General features: G+C 47.7%; 1 protein-coding gene across 3 annotated transcripts in view; it reads left to right on the plus strand.

Annotated features, from left to right (window-relative positions):
• The first annotated feature begins 2315 nt into the window (after positions 1 to 2315).
• Positions 2316 to 27354, plus strand: part of LOC144497164 (uncharacterized protein KIAA1614-like) — a 90534-nt gene continuing 65495 nt past the window's right edge. For 2 of the 3 annotated variants that reach the window (XM_078217968.1, XM_078217969.1), the window contains exons 1-4: positions 2375 to 2476; positions 8610 to 9702; positions 14998 to 15070; positions 23768 to 23908. In XM_078217968.1, the coding sequence (XP_078074094.1) occupies positions 2432 to 2476; positions 8610 to 9702; positions 14998 to 15070; positions 23768 to 23908 (1352 nt within the window). In that variant the 5' untranslated portion in view covers positions 2375 to 2431. Of the gene's footprint in view, positions 2477 to 8609; positions 9703 to 14997; positions 15071 to 23767; positions 23909 to 27354 lie in introns of all 3 variants that reach the window. The other variant, XM_078217967.1, reaches the window with a different exon arrangement.

Below are 27354 nucleotides of genomic sequence, written 5' to 3' on the forward strand. Positions count from 1 at the left end.
CAAATTTAGCTACCACTCCTTCACTCTCCTCATCTAAGTCATGAATAAAAATTGTAAAAAGTTGTGGCCCCAGCTCAGACCACTACAGGACTCCACTCGTCACTTCCAGCAATCAGAAAAATACCCATTTATGCATGCTCTCGGTGTTCTGCCAGCAAGCCAACCTTCTATTCCTGTGAATATGTTACCCCCTAAACTATAAGCTTTTATTTTCCACAATAACTTTTGATGTGGCAAATGCGTTCTGGAAATGTGTTAATGTAACACTTACTTGTGACTAATAAATAAACTTTAAACTTTAGTATGTCTACAGGCTCCCCTTTATCCACAGTGCACGTTACTCTGCCAAAGAGCTGCAATAAATTGGTTCAACATGGTTTTCCTTTCACAAAACCATGCTGGCTCTTCTCATTACTTGCGTTTCGCTATGTGCCCAGTTATAACCTCCTTGGTGATCGATTCTAGCACCTTCCCCATGATAAAAATCAAGCTAACTGGCCTATATATAATTTCCTGCTTTCTGCCTCCCTCCCTTGAATGGAGGGCTGATATTTGTTATTTCAAGTCTAATGGAACCACTTCAGAATCTAGTGAATTTTGCTTTCTCTGTGTCCCTATTAGCAGAGCCCAGGATACTGTGTGCTTCATTAACTGCCGTCCTGCTACCTTCAATGATCTATGTACAGATACATCCAGGTTCCTCTCCTCCTGCACTCCCTTAAGAGTTGAACTGGTTGCGTGAAATCAGACACATTGGGGATTCAGGTAAGATTTTGATCTTTTACTCAAGCGAACGCAAGGACAGCATGTCTTAGTCCATCCAATACACGTCCGTACTCTGCTCTCCGAATTGTTACATTGTCTTTTATACAGTTAGTACCTGTCTTTTTGTGACAGTGGGTGTATTCTTGGCCACAGGGGCTCACAATCTATCACAATGGGTGCAAACTGTTTCAGATCAACTGTCCCATTCAGCTGCGTGCCTGGGTATCCCAGTGACTGATACCTCGCTAACTGCAATTGCTGTCACAATGAGTTTTAAGTGTTGCAGATCTCCTGTCTCGTCTTACTGAGCGTTCTAATGACTGAACACCTATTTATCTCCAATCACTGTGTTCACACCCACTGTGGGCTAGCCTGCGCTAGCTTTTAAAAGCTGTATCCTTTGTTGAGACTAACATATGTCAAGTATCCCAGCAGCCTCTGCTTTACAAGCTCCTACCTCATGGCTTCTCATGACTAAAACTACTACTGCTGCCATGCTGCACTGCCAAACAGCTGGGGCACCTTCGTGAACAAATGAAAAGCACCGTGTACACTCTTACAGTTCATCCAAACAAACACTTTTATTTTAAATTGTCTCCCCATGTTCCTCTGGCTAAAATGAATCACCTCACCTTTCTCTGTATTGAAGTTCATCTGCCTTCTGTCCACCAATTCCACCAACCTGTTTATGTTCTTTTGCAGCTCTACACTGTCCTCACAGTTTATAATGCTTCCAAGTTTTGTATCAGTTGCAAATGTTGAAACTGACCCCCTGCACACTAAGATCTAGATTAAAAAATGAAAATAAAAACTTTAATTGCTATCCATGCTTCAGCAAGATTCTCTCCCCATGTTTTGTTTGATGTGGAGGTGCCGGCGTTGGACTGAGGTGGGCACAGTAAGAAGTCTCACAACACCAGGTTGAAGTCCAACAGGTCCAATCACCTGATGAAGGAGCAGCGCTCCGAAAGCTCGTGATTCCAAATAAACCTGTTGGACTTTAACATGGTTGTGAGACTTCTTACTATGTTTTGTTTGACCTGTCTGGGGATTAATCTTTATTCCTGCAATCTGCAGGCCTGTCCAGTAGTTCCAGGCCAAAATGCATGCTCCAAGCCTACCCTGCAGGCTCCAGGGTTATCCTACCTACTGGCCCCATTTACAGGGAAGAACAGCAATTAGAAGAGTGTGGAAAGTGCCAAAACCTCAGCTGCGAAACCCAGTGAGCCTTGTTGACATTGGCGGGATTAATCTACATATCAATCTCAAAAGTGTCGTCCCTTTTAGATCTTTGCGAGCTGCAAGCTCTGTCTGCAGGTGTAGAATTACAACAACACCACTCCTTAAACCGAACCTCAGCAGTCTCAGGAAATGAATTCATTGGCAGCTGAACTCTTCAGGCTGACTCTGGACTGCCTCCAAACGTTTAGTCGTGTCAGTTTTGCCTGTCACCATGGAGACGAGTTAGATTTACACACATTTTTGCCTTTTATAGTCAGTCGTTTCTCTCCCCCCCCCCCCTCCTCCCCCTCCCCCTTTGGGTATTAGTTGGGTGCGTTGGTATGCAGTTTGAACTAATGCAGCGACTCTGCCTCACACACACGCATCGCGTGCCTGCAGTCACTGGAAGAAAAGTTGTTTTTTGGAAAAGAAAGGGTATTTGGTAATGCTGAGAAATCCACTTGAAGATGGCCGTGCACAGGAGCTGAAGGTGAGGTGGCTTTTACATGTGTGTGAGAGAGAGAGACAGACTTGGCTGTGCACCAGAACTTGCTCAGGATAAACAGTCGTGTTTGTTAATACTCACTGGAACAAGCTCAGATAAAGAGCTCACCTGCCTTCGTCTCGACTTGTGTGTGTGTGTGTAGTCAAACATTGTGCATCTCTGATCACGTTCTGTCTAATATATCCTCAGCAACATTTACAAATCACCTCTAATTAGGCTGGCCGGATTTTCGAAAGGCAGGCGCGGAACAGCGTTGAAAAGCCTTGGGAAGGTGGGGCTCCATGATGATTGACATGGTGGGAGACCAATGGTGGGAGTCTGGGGGCGGGGCAGGTGAAGGTGGGAGGCCAAGGTGATGGCATAAGACACAGGAGGAGAATTAAGCCACTCAAGGCTGCTCCACCATTCAATCATGGCTGATATTTTTCTCATCCCCATTCTCCTACCTTTTCCCCATAACCCCTGATCCCCTTATTTCTCCTGAAAGATGTCCAGTCAGAGTTGGAGACACTATTCTGGAGATCATTAATAGGTGTCATCAGCACTGTGGTGCCAAAAGGGAAAAGAACAAAGAAAATTACAGCCATCCAAGCCCGCACTGGCCATGCTGCCCATCTGAACTAAAACCCCCTACCCTTCCAGGTAGTGACAACTCCCTTGGAGGTGTCGAGGGGATGGTGGGGCGTGGGACACAGACCCACCACATGGAGGCCAGTGTGACGTGAGGAGTGTTTACAGGAACAAGGACAATATTTCCCACAGATTTTCTTCCTCCGCAGGCCCAGTTTATATCTGACAGGTTGGGAGAGGGTGACATTGGGGACATTTGAACTATTTTTAGGAAAACAATGAACAAAGAAAATTACAGCACAGGAACAGGCTCTTCAGCCCTCCAAGCCTGCACCAACCATGTTGCCCGTCTGAACTAAAACCCCCTACCCTTCCGGGGACCATATCCCTCTATTCAAAAAACTTGGGAATGTTTTAATGAAAAACCGAGATGTCTGCTCAGCCTAACTCTTAACATCAAAATATATCCTGAGGAGGACCCCTCAGGCTCAATGATACATAAAATGCATCACCAAGTTGGAGACGGGGTTGTTAGGGCAGAGAGGTTAAACGCGTGCTCAAAGAGGTGGTTTTGCAGGGAATGTACTGAACAAAACGGTGGAAGGTGGAAGGGTCTTAGGGAAGGAATTCTGGCTGATGTCTAACTGCTGATGGAGTGAAGGCTGGGAGCAGGTACGCAGGAGAGTCAGAAGAATGCTCAAGGCAGTGGTGGGAAGTTGTATGGTTATATAAGAAACAGGAGCTGGAGTAGGCCATTCAATGAAAGTGTGGCTGATTTCCATGTTCCTGCAATATCTCCGCACCCTTTGATGTTTTTAACATGTAAACACCTATTGATCTCGGTTAGAGGAGGTCATAAAGATAGAGTGACAAGGATGTGCATGGGGGTGATTGAAAATGTCAGAATTATTAAGGTACAGTTTGATGGAAACATTTTGAGGTAGAAATTGGGTCTTGTGTGACTCAGACCATTATTGTGTTGGGCCATTTTTTTCAAGCATTGCTGATGGAGGCGCGAGTAAATTAAGTTTCAAAGTTTATTTACTAGTGTCACAAGTAGGCTTACATTAACACTGCAATGAAGTTACTGTGAAAATCCCCAAGCCGCCACACACCGGCACCTGTTCAGAAGAATTTAGCATGGTCAATGTACCTAACCAGCATGCCTTTCGGACTGTGGGAAGAAACCGGAGCACCCGGAGGAAAGCCACGCAGACATAGTGAGAACATGCAGACTCTACAGAGACAATGACCCAAGCCGGGAATCAAGCCTGGATCCCTGGTGCTGTGAGGCAGCAGTGCTAACCACTGTGCTACCCGGGGCCTAGCCCCTGCTTTCAGGCCCATTCGCCGATATTCAATGTTACAGGAGCTGGGCCTGCTCTGCTTAGGATTCATGAATGTTTGCCAGACAACTGCCACCAGAAGTTAAATAGATCTTAGCTGTGAAGCCAGGAAGGGCCGTTCCTCACCGAACCTTGGAGAGGCAACTGGCTTGAAATTCATCTCTTCAAACAGGCCAAGCTGACTGTGGAGGAGTTACAGGCCACAACAACCTGCACCTTTACTTTTAATGAGGACTGAGGCTCAAATTTGGGCCTAATGCTAAGAGTGGGTTATTTTGTTGAAGCCAAAGGAAACATACATTTACAGGATGCAGTGGATCATCCACCCGTAAGATACAATGTTGTGATGACCTTTGACTCAGATAGTACTGTAAGGAAAATTGGTAATTTATTTAAAATGTCTGTGGAATCTGTAACTGGTTTTAAGAATGTTTGAAAAGGACTTTTGCATCAATTGGAATTGTGTTGGATAGGATATACTGGCTCATATGACCTTGTGACCCTTGACCTGGAAGCAAGAGCAACAGGAAGGCAATGAGGACAAAAAGCCTTCTGGCCAGACAAAAAGGAGAGCTGTAGACAGAGGAGAACAGAAAAGGCACGTTTTATGAGGAATTTGTGTGTGTTTGATTACATTTAAAGAGGGCGGCACGGTAGCACAGTGGTTAGCACTGCTGCTTCACAGCTCCAGGGACCTGGGTTCGATTCCCGGCTTGAGTCACTGTCTGTGTGGAGTTTGCACATTCTCCTCGTGTCTGCGTGGGTTTCCTCCGGGTGCTCCGGTTTCCTCCCACAGTCCAAAGATGTGCGGGTTAGGTTGATTGGCCATGCTAAAAAATGCCCTTAGTGTCCTGAGATGCGTAGGTTGGAGGGATTAGTAGGTAGATATGGGGGTAGGGCCTGGGTGGGATTGTGGTCGGTGCAGACTCGATGGGCCGAATGGCCTCTTTCTGTACTGTAAGGTTTCTATGATTTCTAGGACTGAAGCCAAAGAAAGGGGGAAAGCAGAGATTGCCAATTGGACAACTTCATTGCTGCTCCTTCAGTTTTGCAGAGCCCCCAAGATCATTTAGTGGTATATATCTAAGGAGTCAGATAAAGGAGTTTCTGGGTAATCTGTGCCACCAAAGCTGCTGTGAGCCTAGCTAAGGAGGTTCGGCAGGAATATGCCATTCCTATGGCGACCATCTCGTGGGACCTCGAATGGAATACGATTGCCAGTGAATGACACTCAAGGGCAGAATCAGTTGAGAGATCCTATGTATCAAAGGCCAAATTAGAGAACCTCAGAACTGCACATAGTATCACAGGGGCGGCACGGTGGCACAGTGGTTAGCACTGCTGCCTCACAGCGCCAGGGACCAGGGTTCAATTCCAGCCTCGGGTCACTGTCTGTGTGGAGTTTGCACATTCTCCCCGTGTCTGCGTGGGTTTCCTCCGGGTGCTCCAGTTTCCTCCCACACTCCAGGCCGGAATCGAACCCAGGTCTCTGGCGCTGTGAGGCAGCAGTGCTAACCACTGTGCCACCATGACGCGTTTACAATTAGAAGAAGTCCAAAAAGTACTTTATAGACAATGAAGATCTTGTTGTAAATTTGGGCTCAACTAGGTCCTGCAAACAGGAAGCCAGTAGCTCCTGCAGCATGGCAGTTCCTCAGTGCTGCACTGTGGACTTTAGCCCAGGTTGTGTGTTTGAGTTAAACCCACAACTTTCAGACTCAGTGGTGAGAATGCTGCCCACTGACACACCACTATCATATCAAAGGGAATACTTCCTCCGTGAACCTCCATGGGCGGCACGGTGGCACAGTGGTTAGCACTGCTGCTTCACAGCTCCAGGGACCTGGGTTCGATTCCGGGCTTGGGTCACTGTCTGTGTGGAGTTTGCACATTCTCCTCGTGTCTGCATGGGTTTCCTCCGGGTGCTCCCGTTTCCTGCCACAGTCCAAAGATGTGCGGATTAGGTTAATTGGCCATGCTAAATTGCCTCTTAGTGTCCCGGGATGCGTAGGTTAGAGGGATTAGCGGGTAAATATGTGGGGATATGGGGATAGGGCTTGGGTGGGATTGTGGTCGGTGCAGACTCGATGGGCCAAATGGCCTCTTTCTGCACTGTAGGGTTTCTATGATTCTAAAAACTGGGTATGACAGAACCCTAAATACACTGATCAAGATCAGGCTTATTGATTCAGAACATTGAGAAAATCCCTTCCTGTGCTTGGTCCAATGAACTTAACACTGTCTCTCGGCAAAACAGCAGGAATTCTTTATTTACACTGGAATTGCCAAGTGGCTAAAAGACCAGGGTCAGTCAAGTTCACTGTCTGCCATCCTGATAGAAGCAGGCTACAACACAAATGGAGCTGTTAGCTCCCTGTGCTAGTAACTTTGCTAAACAGGAATCCCCAGCACTAGTCCTCTCAAATCTCTCATAAGCTTTATCGCAAAATATTATTTACAGAATGTATTTTTATCTGATTGGCATCTTGCTCACTGAAATCTGCAGACCAAAGCTAAACACCGAAAATCAGAACTGAAATGCTGGAAATACTCAGCAGGTCTGGCAGCATCGGTGAAGAGAGAAATCTTCCAGGTTAATAATCTTAGCCCATAAGACACAGGAGCAGAAATAGGCCATTCGCCCATCGAGTCTGTTGAGCCATTCATTGAGATCATGACTGATCTGATGTGATAATTCTCAATTCTACTTTCCCATCTTATCCCCCTAAACCCCGATTCCCTTACTGGTTTAAAAATCTGTCTCTCTCAGCCTTGAACCTTAAACCAGCCTCCCCTCCATTGACTCTGTCGGCACTTCCCGCTGCCTCGGCAAAGCAGCCAGCATAATTAAGGATCCCACGCACCTCGGACATTCTCTCTTCCACCTTCTTCCTTTTGGGAAAAGATACAAAAGTCTGAGGTCACGTACCAACCGACTCAAGAATAGCTTCTTCCCTGCTGCTGTCAGACTTTTGAATGGACTTACCTTGCATTAAATTGATCTTTCTCTACACTGTAGCTATGACTGTAACACTACATCCTGCACTCTCTCGTTTCCTTCTCTATGAATGGTATGTTTTGTCTGTATAGCGCGCAAGAAACAATACTTTTCACTGTATGTTAATACATTACAATAATAAATCAAATCAAATCAAAAAACGTACTGAACGACCCTCTACAGTTCTCTGCGGTAATGAATTCCACAGATTCACTACCCTCTGAGAGAAGAAATTCCTCCCCATTTCTCTGTCTTAAATGGGTGGCCCCTTACTCTGAGATTGTGCCCTCTGGCCCACAAGGAGAAATAATCTTTCAGTATCTACCCTGTCAAGCCCCCTGAGAATCCTCTATGTCTCAATAAGGTATTCTCTTATTCTTCTAAACCCCAATGAGAACAGATCCAACCTACTCAACTTTTCCTCATAAGAAAATCCCTCCATATCCGGGATCAACCCAGTGAACCTTCTCTGGACTGCCTCCAATGCCAGTACACCTTCCCTTAGGCAAGGGACCAAAACTGCTCACAGTATTTCAGCTGCGACTAGAAAGGTTCTGATGATAGGTTACTGACCTGAACTCTGTTTCTCTTTCTCCACGGCTGCTTCCATAATAACCTGACTATTCCCTCGAGATTTTATTGTTGAACTGCAGATTTGTTTCAAACTTGGATAGACGTAGGATGAGAGGAGACCTAATAGAGGTATATAAGATGTTGAGAGGCATAGATTGGGTGGACTCTCAGAGGCTTTTTCCCAGGGCTGAAATGGCTGCTACGAGAGGACACAGGTTTAAGGTGCTGGGGAGTAGGTACAGGGGAAATGTTAGGGGGAAGTTTTTCACACAGAGGGTGGTGGGTGAGTGGAATCGGCTGCCGTCAGTGGTGGTGGAGGCAAACTCAATAGGGTCTTTTAAGAGACTCCTGGATGAGTACATGGGACTTAATAGGATGGAGGGTTATAGGTAGGCCTAAAAGGTAGGGATATGTTCAGCACAACTTGTGGGGCCGAAGGGCCTGTTTTGTGCTGTAGTTTTCTATGTTTCTTACGTCCTTTCAATCACAAGCTCAGTTCTCTGGTTCTACCGTTCCAGGCATTTAATAAATATCACAAGTAAAGGGTTCATAAAATCTGACAGGTATTAACAATAAAACAAGAAACATTTTTCTTCACCTGTACCTGACGTTCTATCTGTTTTCTTTCCAGATATATTTAAATCATTACAAGCCTCATCACTATCAGAGACTGTGGGGTATCAAGATGGCAGAGAGCGGTGTCTCGCCCAATGGGCAGTTTCCAAGATCACATGACCGAAGAGGTACCGTTGGACCCACTCCTCGCAAAGGGAAGAGAGTGGCAAACAGTGAGTCGGAGGCAAACCTGTCCTCGGAGTTCTCCAAAAACCACCCCGTGACCTGCCATCGGACACTGGGTCCGACCGTCTCCGCCCTCCAGCCCACTCAGCGGCTCCGGAAAGCAGACACATCAGCGGGCAGAGGCACTGCCCGACAGTCAGAGAGCCAAGGCTGTCTTGACCTGGGCAAACCAGGGGACTGTGCCCTTTCGGAAGATGGGCAGAAGGACAGGTGGCAGGAGGGAGAGCTGCAGCCCCCCTTACAGAAACGGACCTACTTAACGGACAGGATCCTTAGCTGTGAGGACGCTCTGCCCAAAGGAGGCAAGAGCACCTTAAGAAAGTGTACCAAACAGGGTGTGCCGAGAGGAGCAGCGGGAAAGGCCAACTCGGAAAACCCTCCTTGTCCAATCGGGGAGAACCCTCCTCAAACATCGAATGCAAAGAATTGGAGTCCTCCAAAAGGGTTCTGGAAAGTTCTAGGGTCGGAAAGCGCAATGTCGCGTGACAAGGTGGATACTTTTGACAATGAAATTCTCCAGAAGGAAACTTGGAGGGCCAATAGCCCAGTGTGTCCCAATGCTGATTATGACCATGGATCTGGTCCATCAGAGGAGCTGCCTCGGTCTGACAGCTTCGACACTTCCACCCTCAGATATGGAGAGTTGACTCCAGAGAAATGGAACGCAGGCAAATTAGGCCATCTGGAGGGCCTTTGGAGGACAGACAGTTGGGAGAGTGTCAGCAGTAATGCCAGTTTGTTATCTCTGACAGATAGAGTGGAGCTGAACCGCTCCATCCTCAAGCGGACTCTGAGATCTGCTCATCCTCAGCCGAGCTCTGATCCTGACAGTTCGCCCCAGGAGAAACCCACAGCACCTGGCTGCCAATTCCAGCCATACCTACTAGACGCTGTCTTATCTGGGAACACATGTATCAAGCAAGGTAAATAGTGTTTAAAAGTGTCTCGATCATTCAATGCTCCTTCAATAGATTAGCTTTGTTTGTACACGATACTTTCACTGTGCTACTAGCATGCAGTCATTTTGTTCATTCTGTATGAATCCGTATCCTGGGATTGCCCACCCAACATCTTCACTGAAGGCCCATTATTGCAATGTTCTGCCTTTCACTTAGTGTGGATATTGCTGCTGCCTTTTAGTGGCCCTCAGCAGCTTAAATAAACCAGAGAGAGAGAGTCCATGATAGTGCAGATTATGGATATTAAAATTGAACGGGTTCCACACCATGTTCAAACCGCAAAGCTAACCTTACAAGGAGCTGAATGTGTTCAGATATTGCTCCTGGATTCCAGGCATTAGTAGAATACTCTCCATTTCCCTGGATGAGTGAAGCTCCAACAATATTCAAGAGGCTCAACATCAGCCATGACAAAGCAACCAGCCCATCACTACCTCCACCATGCACTCCCACTGACACACAGTGGCAGCAGTGCAAACCATCTACAAGATGCACTGCAGGAACTCACCAAGGTTCCTTAGAGAGCACCTTCCAAACCCACAACCTTTAGCATTATAGAAACCCTACAGTACAGAAAGAGGCCATTCGGCCCATCGAGTCTGCACCGATCACAACCCCACCCAGGCCCTACCCCCATATCCCTACATATTTACCCACTAATCCCTCTAACCTACACATCACATCTAAGAGCAATTTTAGCATGGCCAATCAACCTAACCCGCACATCTTTGGACTGTGGGAGGAAACCGGAGCACCTGGAGGAAACCCACGCAGGCACGAGGAGAATGTGCAAACTCCACATAGACAGTGACCCAAGCCGCGAATCGAACCCAGGTCCCCGGAGCTGTGAAGCAGCAGTGCTAACCACTGTGCTACCGTGCCTTTACTGTCCAAAAGGACAAGGGCAGTAGATGCACAGGGAGCACCACCACCTGGAGGTCCCTCTCCAAGTCACTCACCAACCTGATTTGGAAATATAGTGCTGTTCCTTCACTGTTGCTGGGTCAAAATCCTGGAACTCCCTCCATAACAGCACTGTGAGTGTACCTATGCCACATGGCCTGCAGTGGTTCAAGAAGGCAGCTCACCACCACCTTCTCAAGGTCAATTAAGGATGGGCAATAAATGCTGGGCCTAACCAGTGACACCCACATCCCATGAAAAGAATCAAAAAAATTAGTTCCGCCCTGAATCCATTCACTCAGCTCACAAGAGGTCTCCCCTTGTTTGAAAGAAAGATTTGCATTTCTATAGCACCTTTTACAAACCTCAGGACATCCCAGAGTGTTCCACAGCCTCCACACACTTGTGAGTTGTTGCAGGGCACGAGAGGAAGCAGCCAACATGATCACAGCAAGATCCCATAGACAGCACTGAGTTAGTGACCAGATTGATAGCTGTTGAGGGATAAATATTGACGAGGTTACCGGGGAGAACTCCTCTTCACTTAGTCAGGTGAGAATCCTGAGAGGGCAGGCCGGGCCTCGGTTTAATGACTTGGCTGAAAGACGGCACCTCTGACGGTGCTGAACTCCTTCCGCAATGGCCCTGGAGTCTCGGGCTGGATTACGCGCTCAAATCTGTAGAGTGAAACTTGAGTCCATGATCTGACTCTGAGGTGACAGCGGCGCACACGCTGAGCCCCCCGTGTCACGCCCTGTGCTGTTTATCTTTGCACTGCCCTCCCATCAGCAGCCGAGGCTCATTGTGGTGGCTGTCCTATTGGCAGTCCCGATCTTCGTTGGTGGGCCGAGGAACTGGCAGACGCTCAGTCTCCACGTTGGTGGGAATGTGAAGCTACACCTCCCTTGTCTGCTGGATAAAACGTTCAGCCCAAGCCTAGCAAATTCTTCCCCCTTAACAATTTCTTCAATATTGAATCTGCTTCCACCACCCCTACCTACAGTGCAGTTTCAATCAGAATAACACACTGTGCAAAAAGAAAGTTTGTATATCCTGAGTGGATTGTTGCCAATTAGCCCATATCCTCTAGTTATTAATTTTATTTACTCGATCAGAGCTTGAATTTTTCTGAAAAGAAAACATGTTGGCAAAGTTTCTCATCTTGCATTCATCAGGACAAATGCAAGAATACCAAATTTTAAATGATCATAATGATTCACGCAAGGGAAAAGGGTGCTGATTGGCTGGCAAGTCAACTCTGATTGGCTGAGGTGGTGCCATGGAGAAAGCAACAAGAAACTATCGACTCCTCAAGGTCCCAGATTATTCATAAAAGGCGCGAAGCCTGAACATATTCCTTTTATTTGCAGAGTGCGGATCCCTGTGTATGAATGCATAGATGAGCCATCGCTTTTTCCATGGCCATACCTCAGCCAATCAGAGTCAATTTGCCAACTAGTTAGGACACCTTCCTCCTTCCCTCCCTCCAATTTCTCCTTCACTTTTTCTTCCCCCTTTCTCTTTGCCTGTCCTGCCTTTTACCCTCTCTCTCCACCTCCCCTCTTTCTCCTCTCCTCTTTCTCCCCTTCCTCCTCTCCTGCCCCCTCCTCCTATCCTTCCTCTGTCCCCTTTCCCCTCCCCTCCCACCTTCATTTTCTTTTCCCTCCTCTTCCCCACCCTCGCCTTTTCCCTCCTCTGACCTTTTTCACTCCAGCCCCTCCCCTTACTCTCCTCTCTTGCCCTTCTCCCTCACTCCTCTCAATTATCCCTCCTGTCCCATCCCACTCCACTCTGCTTCACTCCTCCCTACCCTCTCTTCCTCTCCACCCTTCCCTTCCTTTCTTCCCCCCCTCCCCATGCAAGCTTTAACCTCCTCACTCTCCATGCTCATTCTTTCATTCTTTTATGTGATGTGAGTGTCGCTGGCTAAAGCAGCATTATTGCCCATCCCTAATTGCTCTTGGGAAGGTGGTGGTGGTGGGCCACCTTCTTGAGCCGCTGCAGTCCAAGTGGTGTAGGTACACCCATGGTGCTATTAGGGAGGGCGTTCCAGGATTGGGACCCAGCGACAGTGAAGGAGTGATGATATAATTCCTAGTCAAGATGGTGAGTGAGTTGGAGGAGAACCTCCAGTGTTGTGGTGGTCCCATGTATCTGTTGCCTTTGTCCTTCCAGATGGTTATGGGTTTGGAAGGTGCTGTCAAAGAATCCTTGCTGCAATGCATCTTGTAGATGGTACCCACTGTGTATCAGTGGTGGAGTGAGCAAATGGTGGATGGGGAACCAATCAAGCGGGATGCTTTGTCCTGGATGGTGTCAAGCTGTTGAGTGTTGTTGGAGCTGCACTCATCCAGGCATTTGTTGCATTAAATCATTTCAAGTTATTGAAAATAATGATTAAAACTCATCATTGATACTGATAATTGAAATCTTTATATTTATGGTGGTGAGCAATGTGATGTGTAAGGTATTGTTATTGAGTGGTGTGGACTGGATAATAATGTGTTCAATTATTTGTATATTGACTTAACTGCAGCTATCGTTTTTTGAATATCTCAAATATAGAAGTGTTAGAAGTTATCCACCATAGACTGATGTAGTTTTAATGTATTAAGCTGAGACACATGAAGTAGGTTTCAACCTGTTTTCTATTTAATTGGTTGCATGATTGCTTTAAGAGCGGTCACATGATTTGATGGTGATGTCACTGGGGTGTTTCACAGGCTCTTGGGTTAGTGTAATTTCCTATTCTGTATAGGTAACATCTCCCACACTAAATCAACTGTTGTTATTTTGAATCTATGTGTGCAAACCACATCTTTTTCTTTGTGTTTAAAACCCACAACCCCTAAAATAGGACATTACACAACCTATGAGATCGCAGCTGTTTTTCTCAATGTTGACTCTACTGGGGTCCTTCTTTCACACCTTGGAGGGTAACAAGTTGGGATTTCTTTTAAAAGGTTTTTTCATCATGCATTTCAGGTGCAATAATATAGTTCTTTTGTAAAGAGATTAAGTAAGCCACTAATGAGATTTATAAGCCAACAGTCAACCGAGCTTCATTTACGTTCGAATAAAAAGTAGGCACTCATGATTTTTATTGCAAATCTCTTGATTTTTAAGATTTGTTCCATGAATTGTAAAGCGGTGGGGTTGATACTTACTGCATGGAGTATCTTAAAGAAAGTGAGGAAGATAGAGAGGTGAAGAGGTTTAGGAGGGAATTTCCAGAGCTGAGGCCAGCCTAGGTAGCTGCACATACAGGGCAACTATCAACCAGGCCTGACAAATTCAGCAGTGGTGTGAGGGTCTGTGAGCCCGTACAAAGAACAGTACAGCACAGGAACAGGCCCTTCGGCCCTCCAAGCCTGCGCCGATCATGATGCCTGCCTAAACTAAAACCGTGTGCACTTGCGGAGTCCGTATCCTTCCATTCCTATTCTATTCATGTATTCGTCTAGTTGTCCCTTGAATGCCGCTATCGTACCCGCTCCCACCACCTTCCCGGGCAGCACATTCCAGACATTCACCACCCTCTGTGTAAAAAAAAAAACTTGCCTGGCACATCTCCTCTCAACTTTTCCCCACGTACCTTTAAACCTATGTCCCTTAGTGCTTGACTTTTCTACCCTAGGAAAGAGCATCTGATTCTCCCCTCTGTCCATGCCACTCATAATCTTGTAGACCTCTCTCAGGTCACCCCCTCAACTTCCGTCATTCCAGTGAGAACAAACCGAGTTTATCCAACCTCTCCTCATAGCTAATACCCTCCAGACCAGGCAACATCCTGGTAAACCTCTTCTGTACCCTCTCCAAAGCATCCACATCCTTCTGGTAGTGTGGCAATCGGAATTGTACACAATATTCCAAATGAGGCCTAACTAAGGTTCTCCACAGCTGCAGCATGACCGGCCGATTTTTATACTCAATTCCCCGACCGATGAAGGCAAACATGCCGTATTCCTTCCTAACCACCTTATCCACCTGAGTTGCCCATATTGCCCATTTTACATTGAATAAGTGGGCCTGATGCACACTGACTTCTAATTCTCTGTATTGAGCTCTCAGCTGGCTGTGCGCATTCACGCACCTCTTTACAGTAAGTGTACACTTCCATTCCTTGTTTCACCCCCAAACTGTTGACCTCTCCTCATTAACTTGGAGCTGCCCCCAGCCAGCCCATTCTCCATCCCGTCTTTGTCCTCCAGTCTTTCACTGTCCGGCCTCTCTGTTTTCTGAAGCCGCGCCCTGCTTTTGTAATGGTGCAAGTTTCCTCACACTGTGTTCCCCAACGCTGGGTCCAAGTTGCTGACCGTTGAACAATATTTTACTTCAGTGTCCTTTCTCCCCTAGGCTGTGGGGCAGCACAGAGCGACAGCGACTGGGATTCAGGGATTTCACTGCAGGAGTCTGACCGAGGAATGAGGTATGGAGAATTTCAGACGATTTCCAGGGTTTAGTACTGAGCCACAGACTGCTGTGCCAGTGGGAAGAGAAGTAGGCTCTCCCATCTGCTCCTCAAGAACATTTACCCACTTTTTCTCCTTACTCAACAATATCTAATAACCCATTTTGGAAAATTGAACATTGGGAGGAGAGAGTTCTAGATTTTTCCGAGTCTTTGTGTGAAGAAATGCTTTCTGATTTCACCTCTTGGCTCGAATGTTATATTTGTGTTGCCTCATTCTGTACCTTCCCAGCAGAGAAGTTAGTTCCGATCTGTCCTTTAATCATCTTGAAACACTTCAATTCAATTAAATCACCTATAAACCTTGTGTACACTGTCTAATCCCGGACTGGGTGTCAGTATACACAGTCTAATCCCGGACTGGGTGTCAGTGTACACAGTGTAATCCTAGGACTGGGTGTCAGTGTACACAGTCTAATCCCAGACTGGGTGTCAGTATGCACAGTCTAATCCCGGGACTGGGTGTCAGTATACACTGTCTAATCTCAGCACTGGGTGTCAGTATACACTGTTTAATCCTGGGACTGGGTATCAGTGTACACAGTCTAATCCCGGACTGGGTGTCAGTGTACACAGTCTAATCCCAGGACTGGGTATCAGTGTACACAGTCTAATCCCGGACTGGGTGTCAGTGTACACAGTCTAATCCTGGACTGGGTGTCAGTGTACACAGTCTAATCCCGGACTGATCATCAGTGTACACAGTCTAATCCTGGACTGGGTGTCAGTGTACACAGTCTAATCCCAGACTGGGTGTCAGTGTACACAGTCTAATCCCGGACTAATCATCAGTGTACACAGTCTAATCCTGGACTGGGTGTCAGTGTACACAGTCTAATCCCGGACTGATCATCAGTGTACACAGTCTAATCCTGGACTGGGTGTCAGTGTACACAGTCTAATCCCGGACTGGGTGTCAGTGTACACAGTCTAATCCCAGACTGGGTATCAGTGTACACAGTCTTAATACTGGACTGGGTATCAGTGTACACAGTCTAATCCCAGACTGGGTATCAGTGTACACAGTCTAATACTGGACTGGGTATCAGTGTACACAGTCTAATCCCAGGACTGGGTATCAGTGTGCACAGTCTAATCCCAGGACTGGGTATCAGTGTACACAGTCTAATCCTGGACTGGGTATCAGTGTACACAGTCTAATCCCGGACTGGGTATCAGTGTACACAGTCTAATCCTGGACTGGGTGTCAGTGTACACAGTCTAATCCCAGACTGGGTGTCAGTGTACACAGGCTAATCCCGGACTAATCATCAGTGTACACAGTCTAATCCTGGACTGGGTGTCAGTGTACACAGTCTAATCCCGGACTGGGTGTCAGTGTACACAGTCTAATCCCAGACTGGGTATCAGTGTACACAGTCTAATACTGGACTGGGTATCAGTGTACACAGTCTAATCCCAGACTGGGTATCAGTGTACACAGTCTAATACTGGACTGGGTATCAGTGTACACAGTCTAATCCCAGGACTGGGTATCAGTGTGCACAGTCTAATCCCAGGACTGGGTATCAGTGTACACAGTCTAATCCTGGACTGGGTATCAGTGTACACAGTCTAATCCCAGGACTGGGTATCAGTGTGCACAGTCTAATCCCAGGACTGGGTATCAGTGTACACAGTCTAATACTGGACTGGGTATCAGTGTGCACAGTCTAATCCCAGGACTGGGTATCAGTGTACACAGTCTAATCCCGGACTGGGTATCAGTGTGCACAGTCTAATCCCAGGACTGGGTGTCAGTGTACACAGTCTAATCCCGGACTGGGTGTCAGTGTACACAGTCTAATCCCGGACTGGGTGTCAGTGTACACAGTCTAATCCCAGGACTGGGTGCCAGTGTACACAGTGTAATCCTGGACTGGGTATCAGTGTACACAGTCTAATCCCGGACTGGGTGCCGGTGTGCACAGTCTAATCCCAGGACTGGGTGTCAGTGTACACAGTCTAATCCCAGGACTGGGTATCAGTGTACACAGTCTAATCCTGGACTGGGTGTCAGTGTACACAGTCTAATCCCGGACTGGGTGCCAGTGTGCACAGTCTAATCCCGGACTGCGTGTCAGTGTACACAGTCGAATCCCGGACTGGGTGTCAGTGTACACAGTCTAATCCCAGGACTGGGTATCAGTGTACAGAGTCTAATCCCAGGACTGGGTATCAGTGTGCACAGTCTAATCCCAGACTGGGTATCAGTGTACACAGTCTAATCCCAGACTGAGTATCAGTGTACACAGTCTAATCCCGAACTGGGTGCCAGTGTACACAGTCTAATCCCAGGACTGGGTATCAGTGTACACAGTCTAATCCCAGGACTGGGTATCAGTGTACAGAGTCTAATCCCAGGACTGGGTATCAGTGTGCACAGTCTAATCCCAGACTGGGTATCAGTGTACACAGTCTAATCCCAGACTGAGTATCAGTGTACACAGTCTAATCCCGGACTGGGTGCCAGTGTACACAGTCTAATCCCAGGACTGGGTATCAGTGTACACAGTCTAATCCTGGACTGGGTATCAGTGTACACAATCTAATCCCAGGACTGGGTGTCAGTGTACACAGTCTAATCCCGGACTGGGTGTCAGTGTACACAGTCTAATCCCGGACTGGGTGTCAGTGTACACAGTCTAATCCCAGGACTGGGTGCCAGTGTACACAGTTTAATCCCAGACTGGGTATCAGTGTACACAGTCTAATCCCAGACTGGGTGTCAGTGTACACAGTCTAATCCCAGGACTGGGTATCAGTGTACACAGTCTAATCCCAGGACTGGGTATCAGTGTACACAGTCTAATTCCAGGACTGGGTATCAGTGTACACAGTCTAATCCCAGGACTGGGTGTCAGTGTACACAGTCTAATCCCGGACTGGGTGTCAGTGTACACAGTCTAATCCCGGACTGGGTATCAGTGTACACAGTCTAATCCCAGGACTGGGTGTCAGTGTACACAGTCTAATCCCGGACTGATCATCAGTGTACACAGTCCAATCCCGGACTGGGTGCCAGTGTGCACAGTCTAATCCTGGATGGGTATCAGTGTACACAGTCTAATCCCAGGACTGGGTGTCAGTGTACACAGTCTAATCCCAGGACTGGGTATCAGTGCACACAGTCTAATCCCGGACTGGGTGTCAGTGTACACAGTCTAATCCTGGACTGGGTATCAGTGTACACAGTCTAATCCGGACTGGGTGTCAGTGTACACAGTCTAATCCCAGACTGGGTATCAGTGTACACAGTCTAATACTGGACTGGGTATCAGTGTACACAGTCTAATCCCAGACTGAGTATCAGTGTACACAGTCTAATCCCGGACTGGGTGCCAGTGTACACAGTCTAATCCCAGGACTGGGTGTCAGTGTACACAGTCTAATCCGAGGACTGGGTATCAGTGTACACAGTCTAATCCCGGACTGGGTGTCAGTGTACACAGTTTAATCCCGGACTGGGTGCCAGTGTGCACAGTCTAATCCCAGGATTGGGTGTCAGTGTACACAGTCTAATCCCAGGACTGGGTATCAGTGTACACAGTCTAATCCTGGACTGGGTGTCAGTGTACACAGTCTAATCCTGGGACTGGGTGTCAGTGTACACAGTCTAATCCCAGACTGGGTGTCAGTGTACACAGTCCAATCCCAGACTGGGTGTCAGTGTACACAGTCTAATCCCAGACTGGGTGTCAGTGTACACAGTCCAATCCAGGACTGGGTGTCAGTGTACACAGTCTAATCCCAGACTGGGTATCAGTGTACACAGTCTAATCCTGGACTGGGTGTCAGTGTACACAGTCTAATCCTGGGACTGGGTGTCAGTGTACACAGTCTAATCCCAGACTGGGTATCAGTGTACACAGTCCAATCCCCGACTGGGTGTCAGTGTACACAGTCTAATCCCAGGACTGGGTATCAGTGTGCACAGTCTAATCCCAGGACTGGGTATCAGTGTACACAATCTAATCCCAGACTGGGTGTCAGTGTACACAGTCTAATCCCAGACTGGGTGTCAGTGTACACAGTCCAAACCCAGACTGGGTGTCAGTGTACACAGTCTAATCCCAGACTGGGTGTCAGTGTACACAGTCCAATCCCAGACTTGGTGTCAGTGTGCACAGTCTAATCCCAGGACTGGGTATCAGTGTACACAGTCCAATCCCAGACTGGGTATCAGTGTACACAGTCTAATCCTGGACTGATCATCAGTGTGCACAGTCTAAACCCAGGACTGGGTGCCAGTATGCACAGTCTAATCCCAGACTGGGTGTCAGTGTACACAGTCTAATCCTGGACTGGGTGTCAGTGTACACAGTCTAATCCTGGACTGGGTGTCAGTGTACACAGTCTAATGCTGGACTGGGTATCAGTGTACACAGTCTAATCCTGGACTGGGTGTCAGTGTACACAGTCTAATCCTGGACTGGGTATCAGTGTACACAGTCTAATCCCAGGACTGGGTATCAGTGTGCACAGTCTAATCCCAGACTGGGTATCAGTGTGCACAGTCTAATCCCAGGACTGGGTATCAGTGTACACAGTCTAATCCCAGACTGGGTATCAGTGTACACAGTCTAATCCCAGGACTGGGTATCAGTGTACACAGTCTAATCCTGGACTGGGTGTCAGTGTACACAGTCTAATCCCAGGACTGGGTATCAGTGTGCACAGTATAATCCTGGACTGGGTGTCAGTGTACACAGTCTAATCCCAGGACTGGGTGTCAGTGTGCACAGTCTAATCCCAGGACTGGGTATCAGTGTACACAGTCTAATCCCAGGACTGGGTGTCAGTGTACACAGTCTAATCTCGGGACTGGGTGTCAGTGTACACAGTGTAATCCAGGGACTGGGTCAGTATACACTGTCTAATCTCAGCACTGGGTGTCAGTGTACACAGTCTAATCCCGGACTGGGTGTCAGTGTGCACAGTCTAATCCCTGGACTGGGTATCAGTGTACACAGTGTAATCCTGGACTGGGTGTCAGTGTACACAGTGTAATCTCGGGACTGGGTATCAGTGTACACAGTGTAATCTCGGGACTGGGTATCAGTGTGCACAGTCTAATCCTGGACTGGGTATCAGTGTACACAGTCTAATCTCGGGACTGGGTATCAGTGTACACAGTTTAATCCTGGACTGGGTATCAGTGTACACAGTGTAATCCTGGACTGGGTATCAGTGTACACAGTGTAATCCTGGACTGGGTATCAGTGTACACAGTGTAATCCTGGACTGGGTATCAGTGTACACAGTCTAATCCCGGACTGGGTATCAGTGTACACAGTCTAATCCCAGACAGGGTATCAGTGTACACAGTCTAATCCCGGACTGGGTATCAGTGTACACAGTCTAATCCCAGACTGGGTATCAGTGTACACAGTCTAATCCCAGACTGGGTATCAGTGTACACAGTCTAATCCCAGGACTGGGTGTCAGTGTACACAGTCTAATCTCGGGACTGGGTATCAGTGTACACAGTCTAATACTGGACTGGGTATCAGTGTACACAGTCTAATCCCGGACTCGGTGTCAGTGTACACAGTTTAATCCTGGACTGGGTATCAGTGTACACAGTGTAATCCTGGACTGGGTATCAGTGTACACAGTCTAATCCCGGACTCGGTGTCAGTGTACACAGTCTAATCCTGGACTGGGTATCAGTGTACACAGTCTAATCCCTGGACTGGGTATCAGTGTACACCGTCTAATCCTGGACTGGGTGTCAGTGTACACAGTCTAATCCTGGACTGGGTATCAGTGTACACAGTCTAATCCCAGGACTGGGTGTCAGTGTACACAGTGTAATCCTGGACTGGGTATCAGTGTACACAGTCTAATCCTGGACTGGGTGTCAGTGTACACAGTCTAATCCCAGGACTGGGTATCAGTGTACACAGTCTAATCCTGGACTGGGTATCAGTGTACACAGTCTAATTCCTGGACTGGGTATCAGTGTACACCGTCTAATCCTGGACTGGGTGTCAGTGTACACAGTCTAATCCTGGACTGGGTATCAGTGTACACAGTCTAATCCCAGGACTGGGTGTCAGTGTACACAGTGTAATCTTGGACTGGGTATCAGTGTACACAGTCTAATCCTGGACTGGGTATCAGTGTACACAGTCTAATCCTGGACTGGGTATCAGTGTACACAGTCTAATCCCAGACTGGGTATCAGTGTACACAGTCTAATCCTGGACTGGGTATCAGTGTACACAGTCTAATCCCAGACTGGGTATCAGTGTACACAGTCTAATCCTGGACTGGGTGTCAGTGTACACAGTCTAATCCGAGGACTGGCTATCAGTGTACACAGATTAATCCCGGACTGGGTGTCAGTGTACACAATCTAATCCCTGGACTGGGTGTCAGTGTACACAGTCTAGAACCATAGAACCATAGAAAATTACAGCTCAGAAACAGGCCTTTTGGCCCTTCTTGTCTATGCCGAACCATTTCTTGCCCAGTCCCACTGACCTGCACTTGGACCATATCCCTCCACACCCCTCTCATCCATGAACCCGTCCAAGTTTTTCTTAAATGTTAAAAGTGACCCCGCATTTACCTCTTTATCCGGCAGCTCATTCCACACTCCCACCACTCTCTGCGTGAAGAAGCCCCCCCTAATATTCCCTTTAAACTTTTCTCCTTTCACCCTTAACCCATGCCCTCTGGTTTTTTTCTCCCCTAGCCTCAGCGGAAAAAGCCTGCTTGCATTCACTCTATCTATACCCATCAAAATCTTATACACCTCTATCAAATCTCCCCTCAATCTTCTACGTTCCAGGGAATAAAGTCCCAATCTATTCATCTCTCTCTGTAACTCAGCTTCTCAAGTCCCGGCAACATCCTTGTGAACCTTCTCTGCACTCTTTCAATCTTATTTACATCCTTCCTGTAACTAGGTGACCAAAACTGTACACAATACTCCAAATTCGGCCTCACCAATGCCTTATATAACCTTACCATAACACTCCAACTTTTATACTCGATACTCCGATTTATAAAGGCCAATGTACCAAAGGCACTCTTTACGACCCTATCCATCTGTGACGTCACTTTTAGGGAATTCTGTACCTGTATTCCCAGATCCCTCTGTTCAACCTCACTCTTCAGAGTCCTACCATTTACCCTGTACATTCTTTTTTGGTTTGTCCTTCCAAAGTGCAATATCTCACACTTGTCTGCGTTAAATTCCATTTGCCATTTTTCAGCCCATTTTTCTAGTTGGTCCAAATCCCTCTGCAAGCTTTGAAAACCTTCCTCACTGTCCACTACACCTCCAATCTTTGTATCATCAGCAAACTTGCTGATCCAATTTACCACATTATCATCCAGATATCTAATCCCAGACTGGGTGTCAGTGTACACAGTCTAATCCCAGACTGGGTATCAGTGTACACAGTCTAATCCTGGACTGGGTATCAGTGTACACAGTCTAATCCTGGACTGGGTGTCAGTGTACACAGTCTAATCCCAGGACTGGGTGTCAGTGTACAGAGTGTAATCCTGGACTGGGTATCAGTGTACACAGTCTAATCCTGGACTGGGTATCAGTGTACACAGTCTAATCCTGGACTGGGTGTCAGTGTACACAGTCTAATCCTGGACTGGGTTCAGTGTACACAGTCTAATCCCAGACTGGGTATCAGTGTACACAATCTAATCCTGGACTGTGTGTCAGTGTACACAGTCTAATCCTGGACTGGGTATCAGTGTACACAGTCTAATCCCAGACTGGGTGCCAGTGTACACAGTCTAATCCCGGACTGGGTATCAGTGTACACAGTCTAATCCTGGACTGGGTGCCAGTGTACACAGTCTAATCCCGGACTGGGTATCAGTGTACACAGTCTAATCCCAGACTGGGTATCAGTGTACACAGTCTAATCCCGGACTGGGTATCAGTGTACACAGTCTAATCCTGGACTGGGTGCCAGTGTACACAGTCTAATCCCGGACTGGGTATCAGTGTACACAGTCTAATCCCAGACTGGGTATCAGTGTACACAGTCTAATCCCAGACTGTGTATCAGTGTACACAGTCTAATCCCAGACTGGGTATCAGTGTACACAATCTAATCCCTGGACTGGGTGCTAGGGGCTCTGAATTTATGAACAGAATTTGCCTCCCTGTTCTGTTGTATTTTCCTTTGTCGTGAGCGGTTTGTAATTTGGGCACTCTCTTGGCCCGCTGGGCGGAGATGTTTTCCTGGGTTTATACTCGCCCCCTGAGTGTCTCCACTTCCAATTGCAGCCCATTCCAGCTGTGAGAATTCAGCCCAGGCCTGATGGGGCCTGAGTGCTGGGGCTATTAACAGGCTGGCCAATAGAAAGCAGCTAGCCTGATGAATCTGTCCTGCAGCCTGAGGCCTGGCTCTGTGTGCACTCTGCTGCCTGTTTGTCTCGCTTTTCTCTGACCTGCTGCTGTTCCTTTATTTCGATAAATAACTGTTCTCCCCAATTAAGTTGTCCTCTCGCTTCTTCAAATAGAGGATCTCCGGGCTCTTTCTTTAACTCTCTTATGCCCGTAACACAAAGGTTTAGCGAGACTGTATGTCTGTGTGTGCGTGCGTATGTATGTACTGCCTTGTAGCTTTGTTAACTCTGTTAATCACTGTGTGTCCCTAATCTACCCGACAGAGTCTTTGTGTCGTCCAGCCAGCTGCCACTGAGTCGCAGACACGATCAGGCCAAGCGGCTGCTGGAGAGAGCTCGAATGAAGGCGCGAGCCAGCCCTGTCAAAGCCGACCACAGCATTCTACCCGTAGAGAGGAGCCCTCTGTAAGTGCCACTCTCGGCTTTCTTCAAACCCAGCGTACCTGCCACGCAGGCACGGACGTTGTCGGATTTAGCAGGGTGGGCCTCAGTACGATTACTAACACCGGTCGACCTATAGTTAACCTCAAAATAAAACTGTGGGCTTTAAACATGGGAACAGCAGGAGGCTATTTTAACCTGTTGAGCCTCCCTGGGTGGGAGCCACATCCAATGTCATCCACACCCCCACCGCCCTACCTGTGAGGGTGGGCTCCACAATAAACTCTGACTGTTAGCTCCCATGCTACTGGGATACCCAAGGAGGTTTGATTCCAGTGCATGATAGCGAAACAGTAACCCTTCGTTCGGGGCGATGGTCTTTCTCCATCAGTGATCCTATTAAAGAAATGGGCAATTATTTTTATTGCTTCATGGTATGTGGGGTGTCACTGGCCATGCCAGCATTTGTTGCTCATCCCTAATTGTCCTTGAACCGAGGGGCTCGCTTGGCCATTTCAGAGTCAGTTAAGAGTCAAACCACATTGCTGTGGGTCTGGAGTCACAGGCCGGACCGGGTAAGGATGGCAGATTTTTCTTTACTCAGGGGCAGCACAGTGGTAAAGTGGTTAACACTGCTGCCTCACAGTGCCAGGAACCCGGGTTCGATTCCCGGCTTGGGTCACTGTCTATGTAGATTTTGCACGTTCTCCCCGTATCTGCGTGGGTTTCCTCCGGGTGCTCTGGTTTCCTCCCACTGTCTGAAAGACGTGCTGGTTAGGTGCATTGACCCGAACAGGCACCAGAGTGTGGCGACTAGGGGAATTTCACAGTAACTTCATTGCAGTGTTGATGTAAACCTTCTTGTGACACTAATAAATAAACTTTAAAAAATGGAGACATTAGTGAACCAGATGGGGTTTTTAAAAAAATCACAATCAATGATGGTTTCACAGTCACTAAATTCCAGATTTTTAATTCAGTGAACTTAAATTTCACCAGTGATGGGATTTGAATCCGTGTCCTCAGACAGTCTGGGGCATCTGGATCACTAGTTCAGTGACATCACCACTATGCCACCACTTCTGCAGCTACTGGAGCTGTGCCCTGGCAGCTGTGGGGATGTGGGGGGTGAGGGAGTGCAGGAACAGAAAGTAAACCCTGAGGGAACTCTTCACCGTTTAATGACAATATGATGGATCAGAGAACCCATAGGATCCCTACAGTGCAGAAGGAGGCCATTCGTCCCATCGAGACTGTACTGACCACAGGCCCTGTTCCCACAACCCCACACATACCTAATCTGCTAATCCCCCTGACACGAGGGTCAATTTTAGCATCGGCAATCAATCTAACCAGTGCATCTTTGGGACTGTGGGAGGAAACCGGAGCACTTGGAGGAAACCCACGCAGACACTGGGAGAACGTACAAACTCCGCACAGTGACCCAAGCCGGGGATCGAACCCAAGTCCCTGGCGCCGTGTGGCAGCAGTGCTGACCACTCTGCCACCCCATAAGACCGATAAGACAGCTGGGAAGAGTTCTGCGGGCTGGAACACAATTCTAGCAGCACCACCGATTTACGTTTGTTGCAAGGAGCTGATTTGTTTAGGTTTTGTGGGCCCTTTAACTTTTTGTGCAGGAACTTAAAAGGGCTGCTTTGTGTGTGGCCTGTAGTGCAAGAGGTAAATGGTTGCAAGGCCTCGCAGCTTTGAGTGAATATTAGCAACGTGCCTCGTTCGAAGCCAGTTACGATAATCTGGAACCGAGTACCCGGACATTGGTTCAATAATAACTTTCAGATAGGTTGGATAATCAGTTTAATCAGAAAGGAGTGTTGAGGACTGAGAGGTGATCTTATTGAAATGTATAAGGGGACTTGACAGAGTGGATGCTGAGAGAATGTTTCCCCTCCATGTGGGCCTCTGGAACCAGGGGAGGTGCACCGTTTAAAATGAGGGGCCTCCCCATTTAAAGATCAGGATGAGGAGAATGTTTTTTCTCTGAGGATCTTTTGTCTGTGGAATTCTGTCTCCCAATGAGAAGTGAAGGCTGGGATGTTGAATGTACTCGAGGTTGAGTTAGACGTATTTTTGTTCAACCAGGGATTGCGGGCATGACTGGAGGCCAGGCAGGAGCGTGAAGTTTTGATCAGTCAGCTATGATCTTGCTGAATGGTGAAGGAGGCTCAAGGGGCCAAGTGGCCTACTCCTGCTGTGTGAAACTTCTGCAGAGTTCATGGTGTTGGCGCAGGAGGGTGGAACTAACTGGACAGCCTGTCAATGTGTTGAATGGCCTCCTTCTGTGCAGTACTATCCCACGATTCCAGTTGTGGCCATGTGGGAAGTGCTGTTGTATCAGCGCGCAGACTATAGGGGGTGGATACTCTGATTTATGAGCTTTATATCCTTCCCCTGTGTAATAATTCTGATTCACTGGTTAGGTAAATAACATTTGCAATGTTTATTCACAGCTAACTATAATACAGAGGCTTGCAGCCTCGTGGCTGCCGCTCGACTTCGAGCGTCGAACGGATACAAAAGCCTGCACTCTCTCTGGGGTGACCCTCACCCTGATTGGTTACTCAGGTCATGTGACTCTCTCAGCCGACCGCCTCATAGCAGGGACAAACATCATATCCCTCCCCCTCTAAGACCTTTTATACCTCGATAGTAATTAAGTTAGTCAGTCCCCAATAATGAGAACATGAAACTCATGCATTCAGTCCATCACAGATTGAGCCTTTCAGGTGATGTCCGATTTCTAGTGGAGCAGCGTAACTCTGTCTGATGTGCATCACTGAGGTTTTTTCTGCAGTAACCATGATACCAGATACTCTGTGTACACCCTGACACCCAGGAGAGGAAGGGAATGGGGTTCATGGAACTATATCCCAGTGAGAGTCAGCACACTCAGCTACTGGTAATTGAGCTCCAGCCGTTTCCATGGGGACGACAGACTCGCCTGTCACAGGCTGACTGAGTACTTCACTACTTGGACAGTCAACACCGTTAGTTTCAGGTGGTAATACTGGCTGCTGGGACAACTCTCATCCTCGTAAATGCTTCTGGATGATTCTTTCTTGTACGTCCACTTCATAAGACAAAGGTCCTGTTTTTGATACAACAACTCCTTGAACCGCTTCCAAACTCTCTGACACACACGGCTTCTTCCCCTGAAAAACCACCTTGTTGACTTGCCTGAATCATGATTTTCCTTCTGTCTGCACTGACTGGCCCCTACCCTCCCGGCAAATTCAGAAACACCAGGTCTGATCCTAAGACTGCGGCTCATCGACAACCCTGCTGGTGACGCTTCCGTTGTAAGGTGCGGAGTGGTTCTGTAGCCCAGAAGGAACCGTGAGATTCTGGTCTCCAAGGTTGTCCATGACTCCTTCCTAAGGCCCGCCTTGAAGATTTGGACTGCTCATCCAGCCAGTCCATTGGATGCTGGGTGATGAGGTGCGGTCTGG

Source organism: Mustelus asterias, chromosome 8 (genome assembly GCF_964213995.1).
Source record: "Mustelus asterias chromosome 8, sMusAst1.hap1.1, whole genome shotgun sequence".
NCBI lineage: Eukaryota > Metazoa > Chordata > Chondrichthyes > Carcharhiniformes > Triakidae > Mustelus > Mustelus asterias.